This window comes from Oncorhynchus kisutch, linkage group LG20 (genome assembly GCF_002021735.2).
Source record: "Oncorhynchus kisutch isolate 150728-3 linkage group LG20, Okis_V2, whole genome shotgun sequence".
In the NCBI taxonomy this organism is placed as follows: Eukaryota; Metazoa; Chordata; class Actinopteri; order Salmoniformes; family Salmonidae; genus Oncorhynchus; species Oncorhynchus kisutch.
In genome coordinates, this window is record NC_034193.2 from 51480977 (window position 1) to 51503962 (window position 22986).

The 22986-nt window shown below is 44.2% G+C and overlaps 2 protein-coding genes and 1 non-coding gene across 3 annotated transcripts in view; 1 reads left to right on the top strand and 2 right to left on the bottom strand.

Annotated features, from left to right (window-relative positions):
• The window catches only part of LOC109865841 (kelch-like ECH-associated protein 1B), a 520109-nt gene that overhangs the window by 346432 nt on the left and 150691 nt on the right, over window positions 1–22986 (top strand). The window lies entirely within an intron of this gene.
• LOC109876941 (RNA-binding protein 20) lies at window positions 7243–18058 on the bottom strand. The gene is made up of 8 exons (XM_031799323.1): window positions 16108–18058; window positions 14167–14298; window positions 13970–14049; window positions 13066–13792; window positions 12113–12959; window positions 11833–11943; window positions 10711–10832; window positions 7243–9484 (listed from the first exon to the last, which is right to left on the bottom strand). Exons 1-8 carry the CDS (start codon window positions 16123–16125, stop codon window positions 9416–9418), a joined length of 2106 nt encoding a protein of 701 aa, XP_031655183.1. The 5' UTR covers window positions 16126–18058; the 3' UTR covers window positions 7243–9415.
• LOC116355581 (small nucleolar RNA SNORA18) lies at window positions 15466–15599 on the bottom strand. The gene has a single exon (XR_004204588.1). It is a non-coding gene; the product is annotated as a small nucleolar RNA SNORA18 (small nucleolar RNA).

Here is a 22986-nt window from a genome sequence, read left to right on the forward strand (position 1 = left end):
TGAGATAAAAATAGCATACATGGAGTACTATGACTGGCAGTGCATGGCCGGATGAATCAAATCTCGGCCCTGGGAAGGAACATTTTAAAGGCCCATGTCTTGTCATCGGAAAATACATTTAGCAGTTTTCAAGCTAATTTCCGGCAATTCTGCACATTCAGTTATGGGGCAGGGAGATGTTTTTGTTGTTGCAGCTTTAAAGCTAATATCAATCAAATGTATTTATAAAGCCCTTTTTACATCAGCTGATGTCACAAAGTGCTGTACAGAAACCCAGCCTAAAACCCCAAACAGCAAGCAATGCAGATGTAGAAGCATGGAAAAACTCCCTAGGAAGGCAGGAACCTAGGAAGAAACTTAGAGAGGAACCAGGCTCTGAGGGGTGGACAGTCCTCTTCTGGCTGTGTCGGGTGGAGATTAGAACAGAACATGGCCAAGATGTTCAAACGTTCATAGATGACCAGCAGGGTCAAATAATAATAATCACAGGGGTTGTAGAGGGTGCAACAGGTCAGCTTTTCATAGCGAATCATTCAGAGTTAGAGACAGCAGGTGCGGTAGAGAGAGAGAGTCGAAAACAGCAGGTCCGGGACAATGTGGTGGCAGGGTAGCCTAGTGGTTAGAGCGTTGGACTAGTAACCGGAAGGTTGCAAGTTCAAATCCCCGAGCTGACAAGGTACAAATCTGTCGTTCTGCCCCTGAACAGGAAGTTAACCCACTGTTCCTAGGCCGTCATTGAAAATAAGAATTTGTTATTAACTGACTTGCCTAGTTAAATAAAGGTAAAATAAAATAAAAAATGTAGCACGTCCGGTGAACAGGTCAGGGTTCCATAGCAGGCAGAACAGTTGAAACTGGAGCAGTATCACGACCAGGTGGACTGGGTGACAGCAAGGGTCATCGGGCCAGGTAGTCCTGAGGCATGGTCCTAGGGCTCATGTCCTCAGAGAGAAGAGAAAGAGAGAGAGAGAGAATTAGAGGGAGCACACTTAAATTCACACAGGATAAGACAGGAGAAATACTCCAGATATAACAAACTGACCCTAGCCCCCCGACACGTAAACTATTGCAGCATAATTACTGGAGGCTGATACAAGAGGGGTCGGGAGACACTCAAATCAAATCAAATCAAATCAAATTTATTTGTCACATACACATGGTTAGCAGATGTTAATGCGAGTGTAGCGAAATGCTTGTGCTTCTAGTTCCAACAATGCAGTAATAACGAACAAGTAATCTAACTAACAATTCCAAAAAAACCTACTGTCTTATACACAGTGTAAGGGGATAAAGAATATGTACATAAGGATATATGAATGAGTGATGGTACAGAGCAGCATAGGCAAGATACAGTAGATGATATCGAGTACAGTATATACATATGAGATGAGTATGTAAACCAAGTGGCATAGTTAAAGTGGCTAGTGATACATGTATTACATAAGGATGCAGTCGATGATATAGAGTACAGTATCTACGTATGCATATGAGATGAATAATGTAGGGTAAGTAACATTATATAAGGTAGCATTGTTTAAAGTGGCTAGTGATATATTTACATCATTTCCCATCAATTCCCATGATTAAAGTGGCTGGAGTAGAGTCAGTGGCATTGACAGTGTGTTGGCAGTAGCCACTCAATGTTAGTGGTGGCTGTTTAACAGTCTGATGGCCTTGAGATAGAAGCTGTTTTTCAGTCTCTCGGTCCCAGCTTTGATGCACCTGTACTGACCTCGCCTTCTGGATGACAGCGGGGTGAACAGGCAGTGGCTCGGGTGGTTGATGTCCTTGATGATCTTTATGGCCTTCCTGTAGCATCGGGTGGTGTAGGTGTCCTGGAGGGCAGGTAGTTTGCCCCCGGTGATGCGTTGTGCAGACCTCACTACCCTCTGGAGAGCCTTACGGTTGAGGGCGGTGCAGTTGCCATACCAGGCGGTGATACAGCCCGCCAGGATGCTCTCGATTGTGCATCTGTAGAAGTTTGTGAGTGCTTTTGGTGACAAGCCGAATTTCTTCAGCCTCCTGAGGTTGAAGAGGCGCTGCTGCGCCTTCTTCACGATGCTGTCTGTGTGAGTGGACCAATTCAGTTTGTCTGTGATGTGTATGCCGAGGAACTTAAAACTTGCTACCCTCTCCACTACTGTTCCATCGATGTGGATGGGGGGGTGTTCCCTCTGCTGTTTCCTGAAGTCCACAATCATCTCCTTAGTTTTGTTGACGTTGAGTGTGAGGTTATTTTCCTGACACCACACTCCGAGGGCCCTCACCTCCTCCCTGTAGGCCGTCTCGTCGTTGTTGGTAATCAAGCCTACCACTGTTGTGTCGTCCGCAAACTTGATGATTGAGTTGGAGGCGTGCGTGGCCACGCAGTCGTGGGTGAACAGGGAGTACAGGAGAGGGCTCAGAACGCACCCTTGTGGGGCCCCAGTGTTGAGGATCAGCGGGGAGGAGATGTTGTTGCCTACCCTCACCACCTGGGGGCGGCCCGTCAGGAAGTCCAGTACCCAGTTGCACAGGGCGGGGTCGAGACCCAGGGTCTCGAGCTTGATGACGAGCTTGGAGGGTACTATGGTGTTGAATGCCGAGCTGTAGTCGATGAACAGCATTCTCACATAGGTATTCCTCTTGTCCAGATGGGTTAGGGCAGTGTGCAGTGTGGTTGAGATTGCATCTTCTGTGGACCTATTTGGGCGGTAAGCAAATTGGAGTGGGTCAAGGGTGTCAGGTAGGGTGGAGGTGATATGGTCCTTGACTAGTCTCTCAAAGCACTTCATGATGACGGATGTGAGTGCTACGGGGCGGTAGTCGTTTAGCTCAGTTACCTTAGCTTTCTTGGGAACAGGAACAATGGTGGCCCTCTTGAAGCATGTGGGAACAGCAGACTGGTATAGGGATTGGTTGAATATGTCCGTAAACACACCGGCCAGCTGGTCTGCGCATGCTCTGAGGGCGCGGCTGGGGATGCCGTCTGGGCCTGCAGCCTTGCGAGGGTTAACACGTTTAAATGTCTTACTCACTTCGGCTGCAGTGAAGGAGAGACCGCATGTTTTCGTTGCAGGCCGTGTCAGTGGCACTGTATTGTCCTCAAAGCGGGCAAAAAAGTTGTTTAGTCTGCCTGGGAGCAAGACATCCTGGTCCGTGACTGGGCTGGGTTTCTTCCTGTAGTCCGTGATTGACTGTAGACCCTGCCACATGCCTCTTGTGTCTGAGCCGTTGAATTGAGATTCTACTTTGTCTCTGTACTGGCGCTTAGCTTGTTTGATAGCCTTGCGGAGGGAATAGCTGCGCTGTTTGTATTCAGTCATGTTACCAGACACCTTGCCCTGATTAAAAGCAGTGGTTCGCGCCTTCAGTTCCACACGAATGCTGCCATCAATCCACGGTTTCTGGTTGGGGAATGTTTTAATCGTTGCTATGGGAACGACATCTTCAACGCACGTTCTAATGAACTCGCACACCGAATCAGCGTATTCGTCAATGTTGTTGGCTGACGCAATACGAAACATCTCCCAGTCCACGTGATGGAAGCAGTCTTGGAGTGTGGAGTCAGCTTGGTCGGACCAGCGTTGGACAGACCTCAGCGTGGGAGCTTCTTGTTTTAGTTTCTGTCTGTAGGCAGGGATCAACAAAATGGAGTCGTGGTCAGCTTTTCCGAAAGGGGGGCGGGGCAGGGCCTTATATGCGTCGCGGAAGTTAGAGTAACAATGATCCAGGGTCTTTCCACCCCTGGTTGCGCAATCGATATGCTGATAAAATTTAGGGAGTCTTGTTTTCAGATTAGCCTTGTTAAAATCCCCAGCTACAATGAATGCAGCCTCCGGATAAATCGTTTCCAGTTTGCAGAGAGTTAAATAAAGTTCGTTCAGAGCCATCGATGTGTCTGCTTGGGGGGGGATATATACGGCTGTGATTATAATCGAAGAGAATTCTCTTGGTAGATAATGGTAGATCAAATGGTCTACATTTGATTGTGAGGAATTCTAAATCAGGTGAACAGAAGGATTTGAGTTCCTGTATGTTTCTTTCATCACACCATGTCACGTTGGCCATAAGGCATACGCCCCCGCCCCTCTTCTTACCAGAAAGATGTTTGTTTCTGTCCGCGCGATGCGTGGAGAAACCCGCTGGCTGCACCGCTTCGGATTGCGTCTCTCCGGTGAGCCACGTTTCCGTGAAGCAAAGAACATTACAGTCTCTGATGTCCCTCTGGAATGCTACCCTTGCTCGGATTTCATCAACCTTGTTGTCAAGAGACTGGACATTGGCAAGAAGAATGCTAGGGAGTGGTGCACGATGTGCCTGTCTCCGGAGTCTGACCAGAAGACCGCTTCGTTTCCCTCTTTTTCTGAGTCGTTTTTTTGGGTCGCTGCATGGGAACCATCCCGTGGCGCTGGTTGTAAGGCAGAACACAGGATCCGCATCGCAAAAAACATATTCTTGGTCGTACTGGTGGTGAGTTGACGCTGATCTTATATTCAGTAGTTCTTCTCGGCTGTATGTGATGAAACCTAAGATGACCTGGGGTACTAGTGTAAGAAATAACACGTAAAAAAACAAAAAACTGGCCCCGTCCGACGATACCCCCGGACAGGGCCAAACGGGCAGGATATAACCCCACCCACTGTGCCAAAGCACAGCCTCCACACCACTAGAGGGATATCTTAAACCACCAATTTACTACCCTGAGACAAGGCCGAGTATAGCCCACAAAGATCTCCCCCATGGCACGAACCTGAGGGTGGCGCCAACCCGGACAGGAAGATCACGTCGGTGACTCAACCCACTCAAGTGACGCATCCCTCCTAGGGACGGCATGGAAGAGCACCAGTGACTCAGCCTCTGTAATAGGGTTAGAGGCAGAGAATCAGAGTGGAGAGGGGAACCAGCCAGGCAGAGACAGCAAGGGTGGTTCGTCACTCCAGTGCCTTTCCGTTCACCTTCACACCCCTGGGCCAGACTACACTCAATCATAGGACCTACTGAAGAGATGATAAAGGTCGAGACCGAGTCTACGTCTCTCACATGGGTAGGCAGATCATTCCATAAAAATGGAGCTCCATAGCAGAAAGCCCTGCCTCCAGCTGTTTGCTTAGACATTCTAGGGACAATAAGGAGGCCTGCGTCTTGTGACCGTAGCGTACGTGTAGGTACGTACGGCAGGACCAAATCGGAAAGATAGGTAGGAGCAAGAGCAGTAAAACACTGGCTTCCTGTTAAGCCCTAGCCTTAACAGGAAGCCAGTGTAGATAAGCTAGCACTGGAGTAATATGAGAACATTGTTGGGTTCTAGTCAAGACTATAGCAGCCGTGTTTAGTACTAACTGAAGTATCCTGCAATTCTACACATTTCGCCAAAAGGCCGAGATAAAACTTAGCAATTTTGAAGCTTAAATTACAGCACATGTATGTAAAAAAAAGAAAGAATTGGGGGGCATATAAGAAGTATTGAGTTGAAATATAATTGGTGAAGTAGGTACTGTGTGTGGAAACCAATATCCGTGTGAGCTTCCCAGGCCCATGTTGCCCAGGGGTAAGAACATACAGTACCAGTCAAAAGTTTGGACACACCGACTCATTCCAGAGTTTTTCTTTATTTTTACTATTTTCTACTTTGTAGAATAATAAAAGACATCAAAACTATGAAATAACACATATGAAATCATGTCGTAACCAAAAAAGTTTTAAACAAAATCAAAAAATATTTTTGTTTCTTCATAGTAGCCTTTAAAAAGTTTTGCCTTTATGACAGCTTTGCACACTCTTGGCATTCTCTCAACCAGCTTCACCTGGAATGCTTTCCCAACAGTCTCGAAGGAGTTCCTACATATTCTGAGCACTTGTTGGCAGCTTGCCCTTCACTCTGCGGTCCAACTCATCCCAAACCATCTCAATTGGGTTGAGGTGGGGTGATTGTGGAGGCCAGGTCATCTGATGCAGAACTTCATCACTCTCCTTCTTGCTCAAATAGCCCTTACACAGCTTGGAGGTATGTTGGACCATTCTCCTGTTGAAAAACAAATTATAGTCCCACTCAGCGCAAACCAGATGGGATGTTTTATTTCTGCAGAATGCTGTGGTGGCCATGCTGGTTAAGTGTGCATTGAATTCTAAATAAATCACTGACGGTGTCACCAGCAAAGCATGCCCACACAATCACTCCTCCTCCCCCATGCTTCATGGTGGGGACCACACATGCAGAAATCATCCGTTAACCTACTCTGCATCTTTTAAATTGTATTTTTAATTTTACCTTTACTTAAGTAGACAAGTGTTTAACTCGACAAGTGTTTAACTAGGCAAGTATTTAACCAAAGGTTGGAAACAAAAATATCAAATTTGGACTCACATTTTTGCAGCAATTCGACCATGAAGGCTTGATTCACTCAGTCTCCTCTGAACAGTTGATGTTGAGATGTGTCTGTTGCTTGAACTCTGTGAAGCATTTATTTAGGCAGCAATTTCTGAGGCTGGTAACTCTAATTAACTTATCCTCTGCAGCAGAGGTAACTCTGGGTCTTCCTTTCCTGTGGCGGTTCTCATGAGAGACAGTTTCATCATAGCGCTTGATGGTTTTTGCGACTTTCAAAGTTCTTGAAATGTTCTGCATTGACTGACCTTCATGTCTTAAAGTAACGATGAACTGTCGTTTCTCTTTGCTTATCTGAGCTGTTCTTGCCAAAATATGGACTTAGTCTTTTACCAAATAGGGCTATCTTCTGTATACCACCCCTACCTTGTCGCAACACAACTGATTGGCTCAAACGCATTAAGAAGGAAAGAAATTCCACAAATTAACTTTTAACAAGGCACACCTATTAATTGAAATGCATTCCAGGTGACTACCTCATGAAGCTGGTTGAGAGAATGCCAAGAGTGTGCAAGGCTGTCATCGAGGCAAAGGGTGGCTACCTAGAAGAATCTCAAATATAAAATATATTTTGATTTAACACTGTTTTGGTTACATGATTCCATATGTGTCATTTTATAGTTGTGATGTATTCACTATTATTCTACAATGTAGAAAATAGTAAAAATAATGAGTAGGTGTGTCCAAACCTTTGACTGTTACTGTAGATATTTAAGTAATACACAATTTCCCTAATCTCTACTACACTACTTTTCCCCATTTCAAAACGTATAGCATTGTGTTCTGTAAATAACAAAAGTCCAATCGATTATACATAACAAGTTGTTACTGGGAAACTGTCCAAAGATAGATAGTTTATTGTATATTTTTTCCCCCATTTGACTGTAATGTGTAATGTCAATGATCATGTCCAAGAGTGCAATTGACTTGACCAAGTCTGTGCTATCAAAAGGAATAATCATTATACAATTAGTTTTGTCTGACAAGTGTAATATCCTACCTTAACATCTGGGGGCGCTCCCCTCAAACAGTAGAACGTCACAATGCCTCATGCACATGAAAGTAGCAGTTTTTCTCATCCTCAAGGATTTTATTTATTTACGTAGTCTTTTACTGTGTTTTGCTTTCCAAATTATCTAATAAACTAAACTCATTATTTTGCATCCCATTATTCAATGTGAGAAAATTGCTAAATTGGCAACACACACACCACAGGAGGTTGGTGGCACCTTAATTGGGGAGGACGGGCTCGTGGTAATGGCTGGAGTGGAATAGGTGGAATGGCATGAAATACATCAAACGCATGTTTTCCATGTGTTTGTTGTCATTCCATCTGTGCCGTTCCAGCCATTATTATGAGCCGTCCTCCCCTCAGCCTCCGCCACTGATACACAAACAGCTTTCTCTCTTAACATTTTTATTCAAATGATTTCATCAGAAAATAACCATAAGAAAAGTTCAACGAAATCTTAAACACAATCTTAAAACTTGGAGCAACATTCACAGTGTAGAAAACAGAGAGAGAGAGAGCAAGTTTCAAACCCTGCCTCGATAATATATTATACTGACTTAAAATCACACTTAATTTAACTCTTAACACTTCATTTAACTCTTAACACTTCATTTAACTCTTAAATAACACACATGGTCCAGTTCAAGTCTCTCTACAGTTTAAAGGCACTGTATAAATTATTTAGACATTTGCAAAATATTGAACCTGATTGTGACAAACTTTACAATTCACAAAGTTGTCAAAGTATTTTTTAAATTAAATTAAATACGGGACAAAACACAATAGAAGAAAACCTGAAGAAAACGTATGGTGATACATTGGCAAAACTGTATCTCAATTTAAAGGAAAATTCCACACAAAAAATATTTTTAGGTATTTGTTTCATTAGTCGATTGTTGATATAGTCCCAAAATGTTCTGCTTGTCATAATTTCGGGACTAAAGCATTTACAGCACTTAACCTTTCAAGATATGTAACTTTCAAAATTGATGCAAAATGCATCATACTGGGATGATTTCTGTATTTTGATATGTCTTTGTCCATGTCTGTCGGGAACCGTATTCCATTTTGTCTCAATGAACAGACACAGTAGGTATAACAAGTGTAGGCCTTCATATCCTCCAGTTATACACAAAAACACTGTGTAATGAAATATACATTCAAAATTCAAATATCCGAATTAAACCAACCTGAGGATTACTTCTAAACCGCTACATCTAACAATGGCAGACATGTTCCAAGGCACTTTGCATCTAATAACGCACTATGTAATATCCCTAACACTTTACAGACTAAAATGACAAGTTAAACCAAATGATTAAAGTACTACTTGGAGTACAGCTACATGGAACAACATGGAACCAGAACCAGGACAAATACTAATATGGATGACTTTCAGTTCACTATATCACAGAGTCTGACTTCTACAATAATGACTAGAAAGAAGGCTGTGTTTATTCCCACGATGAAAAACAAACACATTTATTCTCTACTGCAAATAAATCAAAGGGTGAAAGATACATAAATATCTTTTTAACACAAATCTTTGGTGACCGGTTTTCATTTTCACAAACGTAGTACATTAACACTGGAACCTTTTTAAACTACAGTATTGTTTATACTATGTACAAAATCAAACATATTGCTAGATTGTATATAGCCTCGTTATTGTTACTTTGTTGCGTTACTATTTTCTTTAGCAAATATTTGTCTTTGTTTTTAACTCTGCATGGTTGGGAATGGGCTCGTAAGTCAGCATTTCACGGTAATATGTATTACTGTATATGGAGCATGTGACCAATAACATTTGATTTGATTTGTAGCAATGAGTTTTAGTCCAAGCAATTCTCAGAGAATCGCTCTTCTCTCTGGGTCCAGTGCATTTCACTGTGTGACTTCCATCCGATATGTCATTTATTCATGTCTCTTTCGTTGAGTAGTCCTTGGCAAGCTCAGATCACTCAGTCTGTAGCACACACGCAACGCTGTCCACCATATCAACTTGACAGTACCGAATGATGAGTATAGGTCAGAGGTCACTCTGTAGCTGAGGGGTCAGTTAGTGCACCAAGTAGACTCTCCTCTGCCAGCTGAGACAGGTACTTCTGTGAAGAGCACAAATATAAAAGTTAGCTTTGTGTACGTAGTTGTAGAGTTCCCCTTTAAGTGGGATATTCAACTGCCTTCAAATACTTAGACGATAACACGACTATCTGCGTTTCACCCTTATTTCGCTTCCCACTATGATACACTATAACTCCATCCGACTTCCTGTGAATTTTAAAACAAGGAGACCCGATTTATCTGTATTGAGTTTCTTATGCATATTCCGCTTTAGAAACTCCTCAGCCAGAGCTACTGCTGTTTGACACAATAGTGAAGGAGGGAGACCTCAGAGAGCGGAATGTTCTGAGAGAGAGGCAGGTGCTTCCTGAACAGACATTAACCTGTCTAGTTTCTACATTCACTGTATTTCCCCAGTCCTGTTAAAGGCCAAAACCATCATCAGCAGCCCGATCTCGGCTAAGCGGGTAGCAGTAGGGAGCCCCCACACACACAATCACACACACAAAACCCCTCAGCTTTTGACGGACAGCGCAACTGTTCTTGAGGTTTTTTACCCTCGCAATGTAATCCATCAAATGTGAAGGAATCTTTTCCCCTTCTGGCTGCTTTCAGCTGTGCAGCTTTGCATGTGTGTGGGGTGTTAGCGTGCGAGTGTGTGTGTGTGTGTGGATGGGCATTGGGCACTAATAGGTAACCTAATACAACTCCCAGTACTCAACACTGTGAGGGGGCCTTCCTGTAGTCAATGGGCTGCCCCTTCCACTGCCTGTTCACAGCCGCACAGAAATACCCTGGTCTGCTGAACCAAGAGCCTATTGGGAATGAACCTTCAGAATGTTATTACTTTACTTGAAGAGCACAATGGGTCTAACAAATGTAGGACTTTCTATCCGCTAGTTAGTCTACACGTTGCCTGTGCACAAAGGAGGTCCCCAGGAAGGACTAGAGCAGCTGGGCCCATTGGAAGGGAGCCTTTAGGAAGTAAAGCAATGGATAGACTCCCATGGGTGCCACACTAACACCCTCTACTCTACTCACTCATCGAAACCACCACCCGCGGTGGAGAGGGGAAAAAGCTTTGGATTGTGCTGCCAGTTTTGACGTGTGTGTGTGTGTGTGTGTGTAATAGAGATAGTGAGTGACTGATCGCTGTATCTCGTGTTCTGTCCTATGGTTGGGTAACATGTGCCACACTGTAACAGCTGGCGCTGCGCCACCCGGGAGGCCTGAATGACCTATGTTAATAGTAAATGTGTTGCTGTACCTGAAGATTCCTGTAGTGGACAGTACTACGACAGTGAGAGGTCTTGGCTGTCTCCTCGCTGGTGTAGAACAGGCCACACAGCTTACAGTAGAACCCCGTACTGGGCACGATGAACTCCACCCCTAGAACAACAACACACCAATCAGAAAACTGCTAATACATCTCTAGAACAGCACAAACCAATCAGAGAACAGAACATGTACCCCTACAGCAGCCGCAGACCAATTAGAGAAGAGAATCCCCCGACCATACAACAGCATCAGACCAATCAGAACACAGCCCATGTACCTCTAAAACTCGTATTAAAAGTTGTTACAAATCTGATTAGATTGTTACTGCACAAGGACTAGAGTAACGTAATGTAGTGTTACCAATGTAACTGATTGGCTAGAGAGGTTACCCAGGGCTAACTCCCAGGTCTGAAACAGACACGTTTTCAAAGGCAGCTAGGAGGATAGTCAACAGGGCAGCATGGCCCCTCACCCCCTCATCAGTAGCCTCGTTGTCAGTGTGACAGAGTGAAGTTGTTAACTCTTCAAGCTGATCTAGATCAGCTGCACTGTCACTGTCTCTCTCATGGGAGAACACAACACAACACTGCAGCCAGACACTACTCAATTGTGAATCTATCTCAGCCATGCTATGAATGACCGTAGCATTTGGCTGTGAAACACACACACACACACAGTGCACATACACTGACACACACCCACGTACACACACACAGCATACACACACACACACACACACACACGGTGCACATACACACACACATTCGAAGGCCATCATAGTCCACTCATGTGTAGTGTTCACCAACGAGGCACAGTAGGTCATGTGTTGTGTGTGCCTATGTCATGCCAGGCCTAAATAAACACATCTCAGGGGTGCGTTTAACACCTTGCTCTCAACAAGTGGCCAGCTGAAGCTACCACATGCGCTCTTTCACTCCAGGCACAGATAGCATTGGTATAACAGGTTGTTGATTAATAATCATATTATATTCAATAAGTTTTATTTGTCCCCAAGGCCAAGGGGCAATTTTTACTGGGCTTAAAATGACATTGCAGATCGCATACATACAACAACAATACTTCATGTAAATTAAAGTCATTTGGTCCTTACCCAGAGGGATGCTGTGTTCACTGATAATCTTCTCCTGCCCTCTAGAAGGTGAGGGAGCCCCTATGTCTATCAGGTTTATAGGACGTGGGACATGTGTTGAATTCTGGATGACTGTAAATGAGAAGTGAAAATAAGTTACCTATAAAATCTAGAAGAATAACATCTGTACAATAATAAACAGGAAACATGGATGACGATTCAGAATCCCGATACTGGCTTATTTGATCAGGAAGTCAAATTCTGGACATATTATTTCATAGTGAGAGCAAATGTTCTGTACCTCTAGGAGTCTCAGCCTTGTGCTGCTGTATGTCTGGCTTCATGACCGTTACTTCCCTCCCCACGTCCTCCATCTTGTGTATTACATCCTGGGTCTTGCTGCTTTCACACGCGCCAGCGTGATTGGTTAGCGCCAGCTCCTGCGTCGGCGCTCCACTCTTCATTACTTCAACTTCCAAACACGTCTCTTCCAGGGCTGCCTTGAACTCCGGGTTGGGGAAATCATCCAGATCTGAACTGAGCTGTTCTGAGGCTACTGGGATGGGTGGCTGTGGCAGTGGCTGTGGCAGTGGCTGTGGCTGTGACTGTGACTGTGGCTGTGGCTGTGGCTGTGGCTGTGACTGTGGCTGTGGCTGTGGCTGTGGCTGTGGCTGTGGCTGTGGCTGTGGCAGTGACTGGTCTGTGGGGCTGGGGTTTGTGCTAATCTCCCCATCTTTCTGCTCTGTAGGTATAGGATCCACCACCCCACCTACCCCACCTCCTCTACCCAACTCGGTATCCTCTCTCTGGGCTAACTCCTTCTCAGAGCAGGGCCTGGGACTGGGGGTGGAGGTTGATCGTGGAGCCTCTCCCTCCTCCTCCTCCGTAGGATCCTTTTGGAGGTCTGAGGCTGACACATCCTCGTCATCCTGCAGCTCAGGGAGGTCCGGTTCGATGATGGAGTCGTCCTCTCCTACCTCGTCCACTGTGACCAGCTCCTCCATGTTCTTGGGGTACCAGCACTCACCCTCTGTGTCGTCCCCACTCTCCCACTCCTCCACCTCGCTGTCTTTTTCTCTCTCATGCTTGCCACTTCGTTGAGGAGAAACAGACTTCTCTTTGGATCGCTGATCCTCAGCGGTTTCTCCCTGTAATGATACGCCATTTGTTTATAGATAAGATATACTGTACATGTCCAACTTCTGATTTACGTATTAATCTTACTTACTAATAAAATAAAATCCTATCACTTACGTTATTTTCAGTAATCTCTATTTCCGGTTTCTCCGTCCCGTGTTTCATGGTGGGTTTCTTGCTCCTTCCCCATGTCGGAGAGCCTCCTCTCTGTCTTCTGTCTTCTCCTGTCCTGGTGGGTAAAGACTCCTCTCCCAGCTCTGACTCTGAGTGTCTGGATCTGTGGTAGTCCCCTCCATCCCTCCTCTTTGACTTGACTCTCCCCTCCTCATGTCTCTGGTACTGTGGCCTCAGGGGCTTCTCTGACTTATACACGTGCTGTGTTTTGTAGGAGTCCTCATCCATGTTCCTGTACGAAGGGAAGGGGGGCATCCCCTGAGGGCTACACCGCGGGTGGGGGTACCAGTCTCCCCCCCTGTTCCCCCCCCTCATCCCCTCCCCTCTTCCTCCACCTCTTTCGTCCGCTGATCTGGGACTGATCCGGTCTCGGTCGGAGGGTTTCAGGTACGGCTTGTTCCATCGATCCTGCATCCTCCCGTTCAGCCTGTCGTCATCCACTGTACCTCCGTTCCTCCATGGCACCTCGTCCCTTTCCCTCTCTCGTTCTCTGTCCTCGTCCCCCTTTCTCATGTGTTTGGCGGTCCAGGAGCCCCGTTCCGGGCCTCCTCGGCAGGGTGCCCCCTGCGGGCTGTGGGCTGAACTACAGGAGGTAAAGCTGGGGCTGTGGGAGCGAGGGCTCAGAGAGCGGCTGATGGGACTACGGGACCGCGCTCTCTCTGGCATGTAGCTGGGAGGAAATAATATCATTAATATGCAGTTTGTAGTCAGGAAGTAGTGTTGGATAATTTCATCCATTATTTGTCATTTTCTCCAGGAGATCGATCGTACATAGACAATCGCATATTACAACAAAAAATTGCCGCTAAGAAAATGTACAAGGAAAGAATGAAACAAGTCGCCTTACTGATCAATCTCCTGCATCTCGTCCCTTTCCCTCAGAGAGTTGATATCCTGGATGATTGAATCAACGTCTTTACCTGGTTTCTGTATGAACAGAGTGTTTCACACCATAACATGATACTGTACTGTAGATTCAGTACACAGTTGGTGTGAGCTAAATAAAAACTGTAATAAACACATTGTCAACCCAATACAACTCACCTTGAGCTGAAGCTCCTTGTATCTCTTGGACATCCTGATCAGTAGTTTCTGATCGTTGATCGTGGCTGGAGTCAGCTGGTAGTATTGAACCATAGCCTGGGCCGCCTCAATGTACGCCATCTCCACAAACGCCTGTGGGGTGAAGAGGAAGAGGAGGAGGAGGAAGAAAACTTTATTGATCCATTTTCCCTTAGAGTCCAAGAAAATGTGTCTTACATTTTACCCCAAGCCCTTCTAAAGGCATGCAAACACAGGGTATTCACAGTGCAGGTTGACACACCCCATGCAGATTTTAGGGCTTAAGTGCCTTGCTCAAGGGCACAACGGCAGTTGAGTGGAGTGAGAGAAAGAAACCAATGTTAGACATCTGTTTGTGACAGTTTAACGTCCTTTTTTTCAAATAACATTTTTGCAATAACATATGTCAAACAAGGTGCGAGCAAATCTTCTATATCCCAGCTAGGTTATCATATTTCATTGGCATCATAAATCAAAAAGACAGTTACAATCTGCTCAGATACATTTCTGGGTAACCAACACCCATGATTTTAGTGTAGTCGAGCCCCTTGACTGTGATGTGGGTGACATTAACGAGTCATTTTAATACAGTGTCTGATAAATGAAATTCTAGAGACTGAGTGAGACATCATGTTCTGTGATAAAATGGTTGGATGGACCGTAGGGAAAAAAATACATCATTATCACATTACAATAGAAAATGGTCCATGAAACTGTAGGAAAAGGCATCTTATCATATTACAAGATAATATGAAGTGGAAACAATTCATTTGGTCTATAGCAACACAGGGGTAATGGACAATAGCAACACAGGGGTACTGGTCTATAGCAACACAGGGGTATTGGTCCATAGCAACACAGGGGTACTGGTCAAAAGCAACACAGGGGTATTGGTCCATAGCAACACAAGGGTACTGGTCCATAGCAACACAGGGGTACTGGTCCATAGCAACACAGGGGTACTGGTCCATAGCAACACAGGGGTACTGGTCCATAGCAACACAGGGGTATTTAAAGACATTAGAGAACTGCTCCAGTTGTCAAGGGCATTGACCCTTTTCTCCCAACAAATATATGTGACTAATATTGTGACTAGACTCCACAGTAGAGCAGTAGACATTTGTGAGGGGGAAAATGGTGTATCTGGTCCTTAGCAACCGAGGGTTATTTCAAGACATTTGCAAAGGGGCACACATCCTTTGGTTTCCGTTTCTCCATGGCAGTTATTTGTTCATTGAAGTGTGACTTGACTCCCTAGTGGAGCTGTATACATTAGTGAGTATTTGTTCTGCAGTGATATCCCACAGGGCTAATGGCAGTAGCTGTGAGGGTAAAGCGAAACCACAGGTTTGTTCTTTGAGGCATTTCCAACGACTAGGGCTCACTGTGAGGAGTCTGTCGGGATAGGCCTCAGTCGTTAAGTTAATCGTTCATCTTTTAATAATCATCAGGTAAGACCAAAAACGAGCTCACTTTTTGGCCATTCTGGGACTAGATGACTGGATTTGTGTACTTGTGTTTGGAGTTGTGTGCTTGTGTTTGGAGTTCTGTGGTTGTGTTTGGAGTTGTGTGGTTGTGTTTGGAGTTGTGTACGTGTGTTTGGAGTTGTGTGGTTGTGTTTGGAGTTGTGTACTTGTGTTTGGAGTTGTGTGGTTGTGTTTGGAGTTGTGTGGTTGTGTTTGGAGTTGTGTGGTTGTGTTTGGAGTTGTGTACTTGTGTTTGGAGTTGTGTGGTTGTGTTTGGAGTTGTGTGGTTGTGTTTGGAGTTGTGTGGTTGTGTTTGGAGTTGTGTGGTTGTGTTTGGAGTTGTGTGGTTGTGTTTGGAGTTGTGTAGTTGTGTTTGGAGTTGTGTGGTTGTGTTTGGAGTTGTGTGGTTGTGTTTGGAGTTACACTCATGTTTTAAGAGAATAACATTGTACTGTACCTGGTGGGTAGAGCGCATGAGGATGTAGTTGGTGACTTTCCCGAAGGGCAGTCCCAGGTTGATGACATCATTCTCTGTGCAGCTGCCCTCGGGGAGGTTGCAGATGTGGACCACCCGTCCTGTGATTGATTTCCTGGGTGGAAATACCTAAAATAAAGAGAAATAAGAAAAATGCATCAGTATGTTTATTACTGTTAAAACATCATACGATTCGTGTAATATTTCACTGTACTTCATGTATTATTTACACTAGTAAAAGTCTGATTAAAATAATCAATTACAGGTATGCTCTTATCTAAAATTACAAATATGAAAAAACATGTCCGCTTTTAAGAAAACAGCACAATGATCTGAGAAAGGATCATACAGAAATGCAGTCCATTCTAGGCTGTTGCTGTCTTCTTCCCTCTTTTTGGAAGACTTTTAAGGTCAATGAAAATAATTGACCCTACTTCAGCCACAGACTGTAAACCTAGACTGGACTGTAGGGAACTATTTCCTCTCTAATGTCAAAGCACTTCAACATTATCACTCACACTCAGCGACAGAATGTGATGTATCCCTCCACTCTTAGAGCGTATCCCTCCACCTCAGTGGCGCTGCTATAAATAGATCCCTGGTGAAGCGACACAGTCGCCGTGACAGCGTGACAATGATAATGAGAGCTTTCTCGCTTGGATTTGGGAACATGTCAGCTGACCAGGTACAGACATACATAGCACACACACACACACAAAGACCCAGACATCCCAGTCATCTTTGTCACTAATCCCTCTGGATTGCCAAGTATAGCAACCCCCGCTGCTCCTCTCCCCCCACCTCCTCCCTACCTCCCCCTCTCTCTCTCCCTCTCAGAGTGGTGTGACTTACACCCAGGGGCAGCACTCAGCTCTGAGGTAAAAACCATTGGCCTCTCGTCTGACTGACTAATGGCCAACAAAGTAAGTGAATGAAGAGGGCGTCAACACTGTTCCCTAATAGCTACGACACCAGATGTAATGGGAATCAGCATCATGGGTCAACCTATGGAATATATCAACCACTGTGTTGTTCAGATGATACAGCACTGGGTATACAGTAGCATGTGGTACTCTACACTACTCAGACATTTAATGTTCACTTACGGGAAGACGTTCAACATGTCTTTCTTTTTTATGGATCTGTAATCTTTAATTCTGCATTGTTGGAAAAAGGACCCGTAACTAAGTATTTCGCTGTTAGACTACACCTGTTGTTTACAAAGAATGTGACAAATACGATTTGATTTGATTTGTATTTGGAAATTCCAGGCCAAACCGGGATCGTTCCTAACCCTAACTTTCACCTTCAGATCACTTCAAAGCAAAATGTGTTTATGTGTCACATAAAACAGTACTGACAGACAGTCTCTGACAGCCGGGGGTTTGGGTGACCATGACATTACCCAGGACGGTCATAAGTCCCTCCATGTTCTCCCCTAACCTCTGCCCTCTCTACTGTGCAATATGTCAGTTAGTGCTGGATTTCTTCAGATCAGACTTATAAGAACAACAACACTGCAGCCTGTCAGACCTGATCTGTCCTTAACCATGACGTTACCCCAGAGACGGGCTGCCCAGCTAGCCTGACAGACCTGATCTGTCCTTAACCATGACGTTACCCCAGAGACGGGCTGCCCAGCTAGCCTGACAGACAGTCCCCCTCTTACCTCTACCCGTTGTCCTCTCTGCCTTCTGTAAAATGTCCGGTAGTGCTGGATTTCTTACGAAAAGATTCCCTTTACATGTAAGAACAACACTGTAGCCTGACTAGGGTTGCAAAGGGAGGGTATATTAGTGGTAACTTTCTAAGTTTACCAGTACACTACAACATGCTAAATATAAACCATCAACTTAGTGAACACCATTGGTGCTAAATATGAGCGTTTCAACATGAAGTATCCTTTATTTTTACACACAGTTATTTATTTTACGAAGCCAATATGTCTTTGTTGTAAATGTTTTGGCGCCAAACTAGTGGCAGTTGTGAAAAAAGTCAATAGTTGGAAGAGTTGTAGAGTTAATTGAAAATAATGCCAGGCTATTTTCTCTTGAAACTGGACAATATGGATACATATATAAAAAATGACTACTTTAAGAAATAGTTATTAAAGTATAAATTGCCAAAGTTACCATAGATTGCCACAGATTACCTGTTAATTACCCAAATTACTGAAAGTTCTGTTTGCAACCCAACCCTGACGGGCCTAAACGGTCCTTAATCATGATACTACCCAGAGAACCATGATTCTACCCCAGGGCGGGCCGCCCAGCCTGCCTGACAGACAGGCACACATGTGGGACAGTCTGGGATCTGATTCTCCTGGGTCTGGGCCTGAGTCAGTAACAGTAGCCAGGGCCAGCGATGGTGTTGTTGGTATAAGGAACTTGTACAGAGGAAATCTAGCACCAACAGATGTTTTACAAGTGGCAGAGAGGACAGGGGGACGGGGATATTGAAGTACTGATGTTGCTCTGTGAGTTTGAGTAATGCCCATCGATCTTCTTTTAAGAAAATCAAACGTGCATTGTGCTTGATGGTCCCTATACACCCCCAGGTCACAGGCTAAAATGGGGGAACTCTTACCAGCGTATCTGTGTCGCTACCTATTTCCAATAAGGAACACTGCTACATTTGATAGTAGACAGAAAACTATACTATACTAGTAGATGTGATGAGTTGGGAAAGTTGTGCCAAAAGAACATTGCTACTATGCTGCTACCCTATAATCCTACACCCCAAGATTAGAACCAAGATGTTACACAACAAAATTACAACCAAGATGGTACACCCCAACATTAGAACCAAGATGTTACACACCAAGATTAGAACCAAGATGTTACACCCCAAGATTAGAACCAAGATGTTACACCACAAAATTACAACCAAGATGGTACACCCCAACATTAGAACCAAGATGTTACACACCACGATTAGAACCAAGATGTTACACCCCAAGATTAGAACCAAGATGTTACACCACAAAATTACAACCAAGATGGTACACCCCAACATTAGAACCAAGATGTTACATACCAAGATTAGAACCAAGATGTTTACACCCCAAGATTAGAACCAACATGTTACAACCAAAGATTAGTATACCGTTTGTGAAAAGAACATTGCTACTGTGCTGGTCATCCCATAAAACCTAAGATTAGAAGCAAAATGTTACATCCCAAGATTAGTAGGTAGTTTATGTGAAGAACATTGCTACTGTGCTGCGCTGCTATACCCTAGACTAATCCGCTATCCCCAATGTTAATCTATCCAAAGCCCTGATTGCCTACAGGGTTAAATAACTGTCGTTTAACTGCCCCTGGCCTGCCACCTGATTTTAACGGTTTCAGATGCGAGAGTGATAATTCTATTAGCGGCTCTGTGCCAACTACCACTAAGCTAAGCTAGCTATCTAGCTAGCGCACACACACACACACACACGAAAGGTCACCGCAGCCCAGTCAGTAAACAGCTACAAAAATAGACAGCAACAGGCTGTTAATGTCCTTGAGGTGAAAGAGGGAAGAAGAGTCTTGCCACCGGCCCGGCCGGTCGTCGTGGTTGTATCAGTCAGAGTGTTTGCCTTGTAAATATGTGGTCCAGCGATCTGGACACTTGTTCATGCTTTTACATCCTTTGGATCCATAAATTGAGGGTCAAACAGTGTCTGTTTCTGGGCTTGGGGAAGATGTTGACGCTTCTAAATCACAGATCTTGGATCAGATTACCCTAGTCATAAACCATTAGGAGGATGAATGTCTGACCTTGTAGTTAAGGGCTAGACCTCTTCATACTTTTATACAGCCTGAGTCTTACCCCTGACTTGAGGGTCATACAGTGTAAATGTTCTTGGGCTGTGGAAAGATGCCAACGCTTCTTAAACACAGATCTAGGATTTTTTGATTGAACCTTTATTTAACTAGGCAAGTCAGTTAAGAACAAATTCTTATTTACAATGATGGCCTAGGAACAGTGGATTAACTGTCTTGTTCAGGGGCAGAAAGACAGATTTTTTACCTTGTCAGCTCAGGGATTCGATCTAGCAACCTTTTGGGTTACTGACCCAGCGCTCTAACCACTAGGCTACTTGCGGCAGCAATGACATTACCCCTTGCTTCAATTTGAACTATTTAGAATGGTGTAACAAAAAAAAAGCCTGACATTGTATCAGTGGTTAAAGACAATTTCTTTACTATAAATCTATGTATTGTAGTGTATTGCAGACCAAAAGGAACCACTGGTCCTTACGTTGACATGGGACATTGTTAGTGTGTATATGACTAATTTAGCTGATCTACAACAGCTGTGGATGGACTGGAGTGTTGCTGTTGATTAGTGTGTGGAGGCTGACAACGGCAGATGATTTATACATCTCGTAAACGTGATTGGGTTTACTGGGGTACAGGGAGCTGCATTTCTGTTGGGAGATAGTGTGTGATTTGTAATACAATTTGACCTTCAGATCTGGGTTCAAATACTGTTTGTAATACTTTACCTGGGCTTACTTGAGCTTCACCGAGCACGATGGAACCAATAGAATAGTTGTAAAAGTGCAATCCCCGCCCATCTGGCACTCAAGGCAGACTAGAGCAAACTGTTAGTATTTGAAAGATTTCAAATAGTATTTGAACTATGGTCTGGTGACCTATTCATCAGGAAATGAAGTGAAGTTACAATTGAAATACACGAGGCAGTTAGTTAAGTTACCAGAACGGCCTGGCAAATGTCACTGCGGCTAGTAAACCACATTTGAAAAGTGTCACTGGAATGATGTGACATTGTGATGGTCTTTGATGTCAGTGATCAATTGATATTGACTTTGCAATCAATTACAAGAAAGACAGATGAAAAAAAGAGAGATCAAGAGAGAGAGATGTTTTTGTGCACCAGTGAATGTTTTGATACTGCTACCAAGAGTCAATCAAACATGCTTGCAAATTTCCACTTTCACTCTCAGCAGTCTCAGCAGTAGTTCAGTAGACAACACACAAAACCCACAGCCCTTTACACCCATACCCATATACGGGTTAAAAGTGGCAGATTTGGACACTAATAGGCTCTTAAATTGGAGAGCAGTGGCTGTACAGTAACATGCTATACATGACGTCAGAGCTCAGGCTTTGCGCTTCACAGCTATGAATGGGTTTTGACTGACAACCATTCTGAACATGAGCACCGCGAGCGACAAGAAGTTGCCCCCCCCCCCCCCCATCACGCTAATTGGGCAACTTTTAGCAAATGTTTGGTTGTCTGAGTGAGGTCAATTCTATAAATTACAAGGACTCTATGTATTTTGAAAGATGAGACGATGAGGATTATTATAAATACCGCTTCGATGTCATACAAGCCAAACACCTGTCAGTCCAGATGTGCACTTCACATGTCCATATCATGTTTGATGTCCAGTTACAAGATGACATGGTGTTATACCCTGGGTTGTCCTGATCAGAATGAGGTCTATGTTTGTTGTATTGTGAAGACAATGTGAGGACCACACATCTGAATGCTCGGATGACTCTATTCCATGTGCACCAAATGTACGATCTGCTTCTCTGAATTGCCTTGTGAAAGCCTTACACTGTAAGATCCTATTTTATAACTTGGTAGTCATGTTTGCAATAGACCAAGCTTTTAAATGATGCCTTACCAGACCCTGACTGCGATTTAATGGCCCACTTTACACTTATTATTATTATTTATTATTTACCTTATTTAACCAGGTAGGCAAGTTGAGAACAAGTTCTCATTTACAATTGCGACCTGGCCAAGATAAAGCAAAGCAGTTCGACAGATAAAACGACACAGAGTTACACATGGAGTAAAAACAAACATACAGTCAATAATGCAGTATAAACAAGTCTATATACAATGTGAGCAAATGAGGTGAGAAGGGAGGTAAAGGCAAAAAAGGCCATGATGGCAAAGTAAATACAATATAGCAAGTAAAAAGTAAAATACTGGAATGGTAGTTTTGCAATGGAAGAATGTGCAAAGTAGAAATAAAAATAATGGGGTGCAAAGGAGCAAAATAAATAAATAAATTAAAATTAAATACAGTTGGGAAAGAGGTAGTTGTTTGGGCTAAATTATAGGTGGTCTATGTACAGGTGCAGTAATCTGTGAGCTGCTCTGACAGTTGGTGCTTAAGCTAGTGAGGGAGATAAGTGTTTCCAGTTTCAGAGATTTTTGTAGTTCGTTCCAGTCATTGGCAGCAGAGAACTGGAAGGAGAGGCGGCCAAAGAAAGAATTGGTTTTGGGGGTGACTAGAGAGATATACCTGCTGGAGCGTGTGCTACAGGTGGGAGATGCTATGGTGACCAGCGAGCTGAGATAAGGGGGGACTTTACCTAGCAGGGTCTTGTAGATGACATGGAGCCAGTGGGTTTGGCGACGAGTATGAAGCGAGGGCCAGCCAACGAGAGCGTACAGGTCGCAATGGTGGGTAGTATATGGGGCTTTGGTGATAAAACGGATTGCACTGTGATAGACTGCATCCAATTTGTTGAGTAGGGTATTGGAGGCTATTTTGTAAATGACATCGCCAAAGTCGAGGATTGGTAGGATGGTCAGTTTTACAAGGGTATGTTTGGCAGCATGAGTGAAGGATGCTTTGTTGCGAAATAGGAAGCCAATTCTAGATTTAACTTTGGATTGGAGATGTTTGATATGGGTCTGGAAGGAGAGTTTACAGTCTAACCAGACACCTAAGTATTTGTAGTTGTCCACGTATTCTAAGTCAGAGCCGTCCAGAGTAGTGATGTTGGACAGGCGGGTAGGTGCAGGTAGCGATCGGTTGAAGAGCATGCATTTAGTTTTACTTGTATTTAAGAGCAATTGGAGGCACTGAAGGAGAGTGTATGG

Bases quoted from the DNA above. Each gene is read 5' to 3' on its own strand.
- LOC109876941 (XM_031799323.1), bottom strand. The intron at 13,793-13,969 runs GTAAGGCGACTT...ATTTCCTCCCAG, and splicing joins GAGATGCAGGAGATTGATCA to CTACATGCCAGAGAGAGCGC. The intron at 9,485-10,710 runs GTACAGCAACAC...TGCTCTTCACAG, and splicing joins TCCACTACAGGAATCTTCAG to AAGTACCTGTCTCAGCTGGC.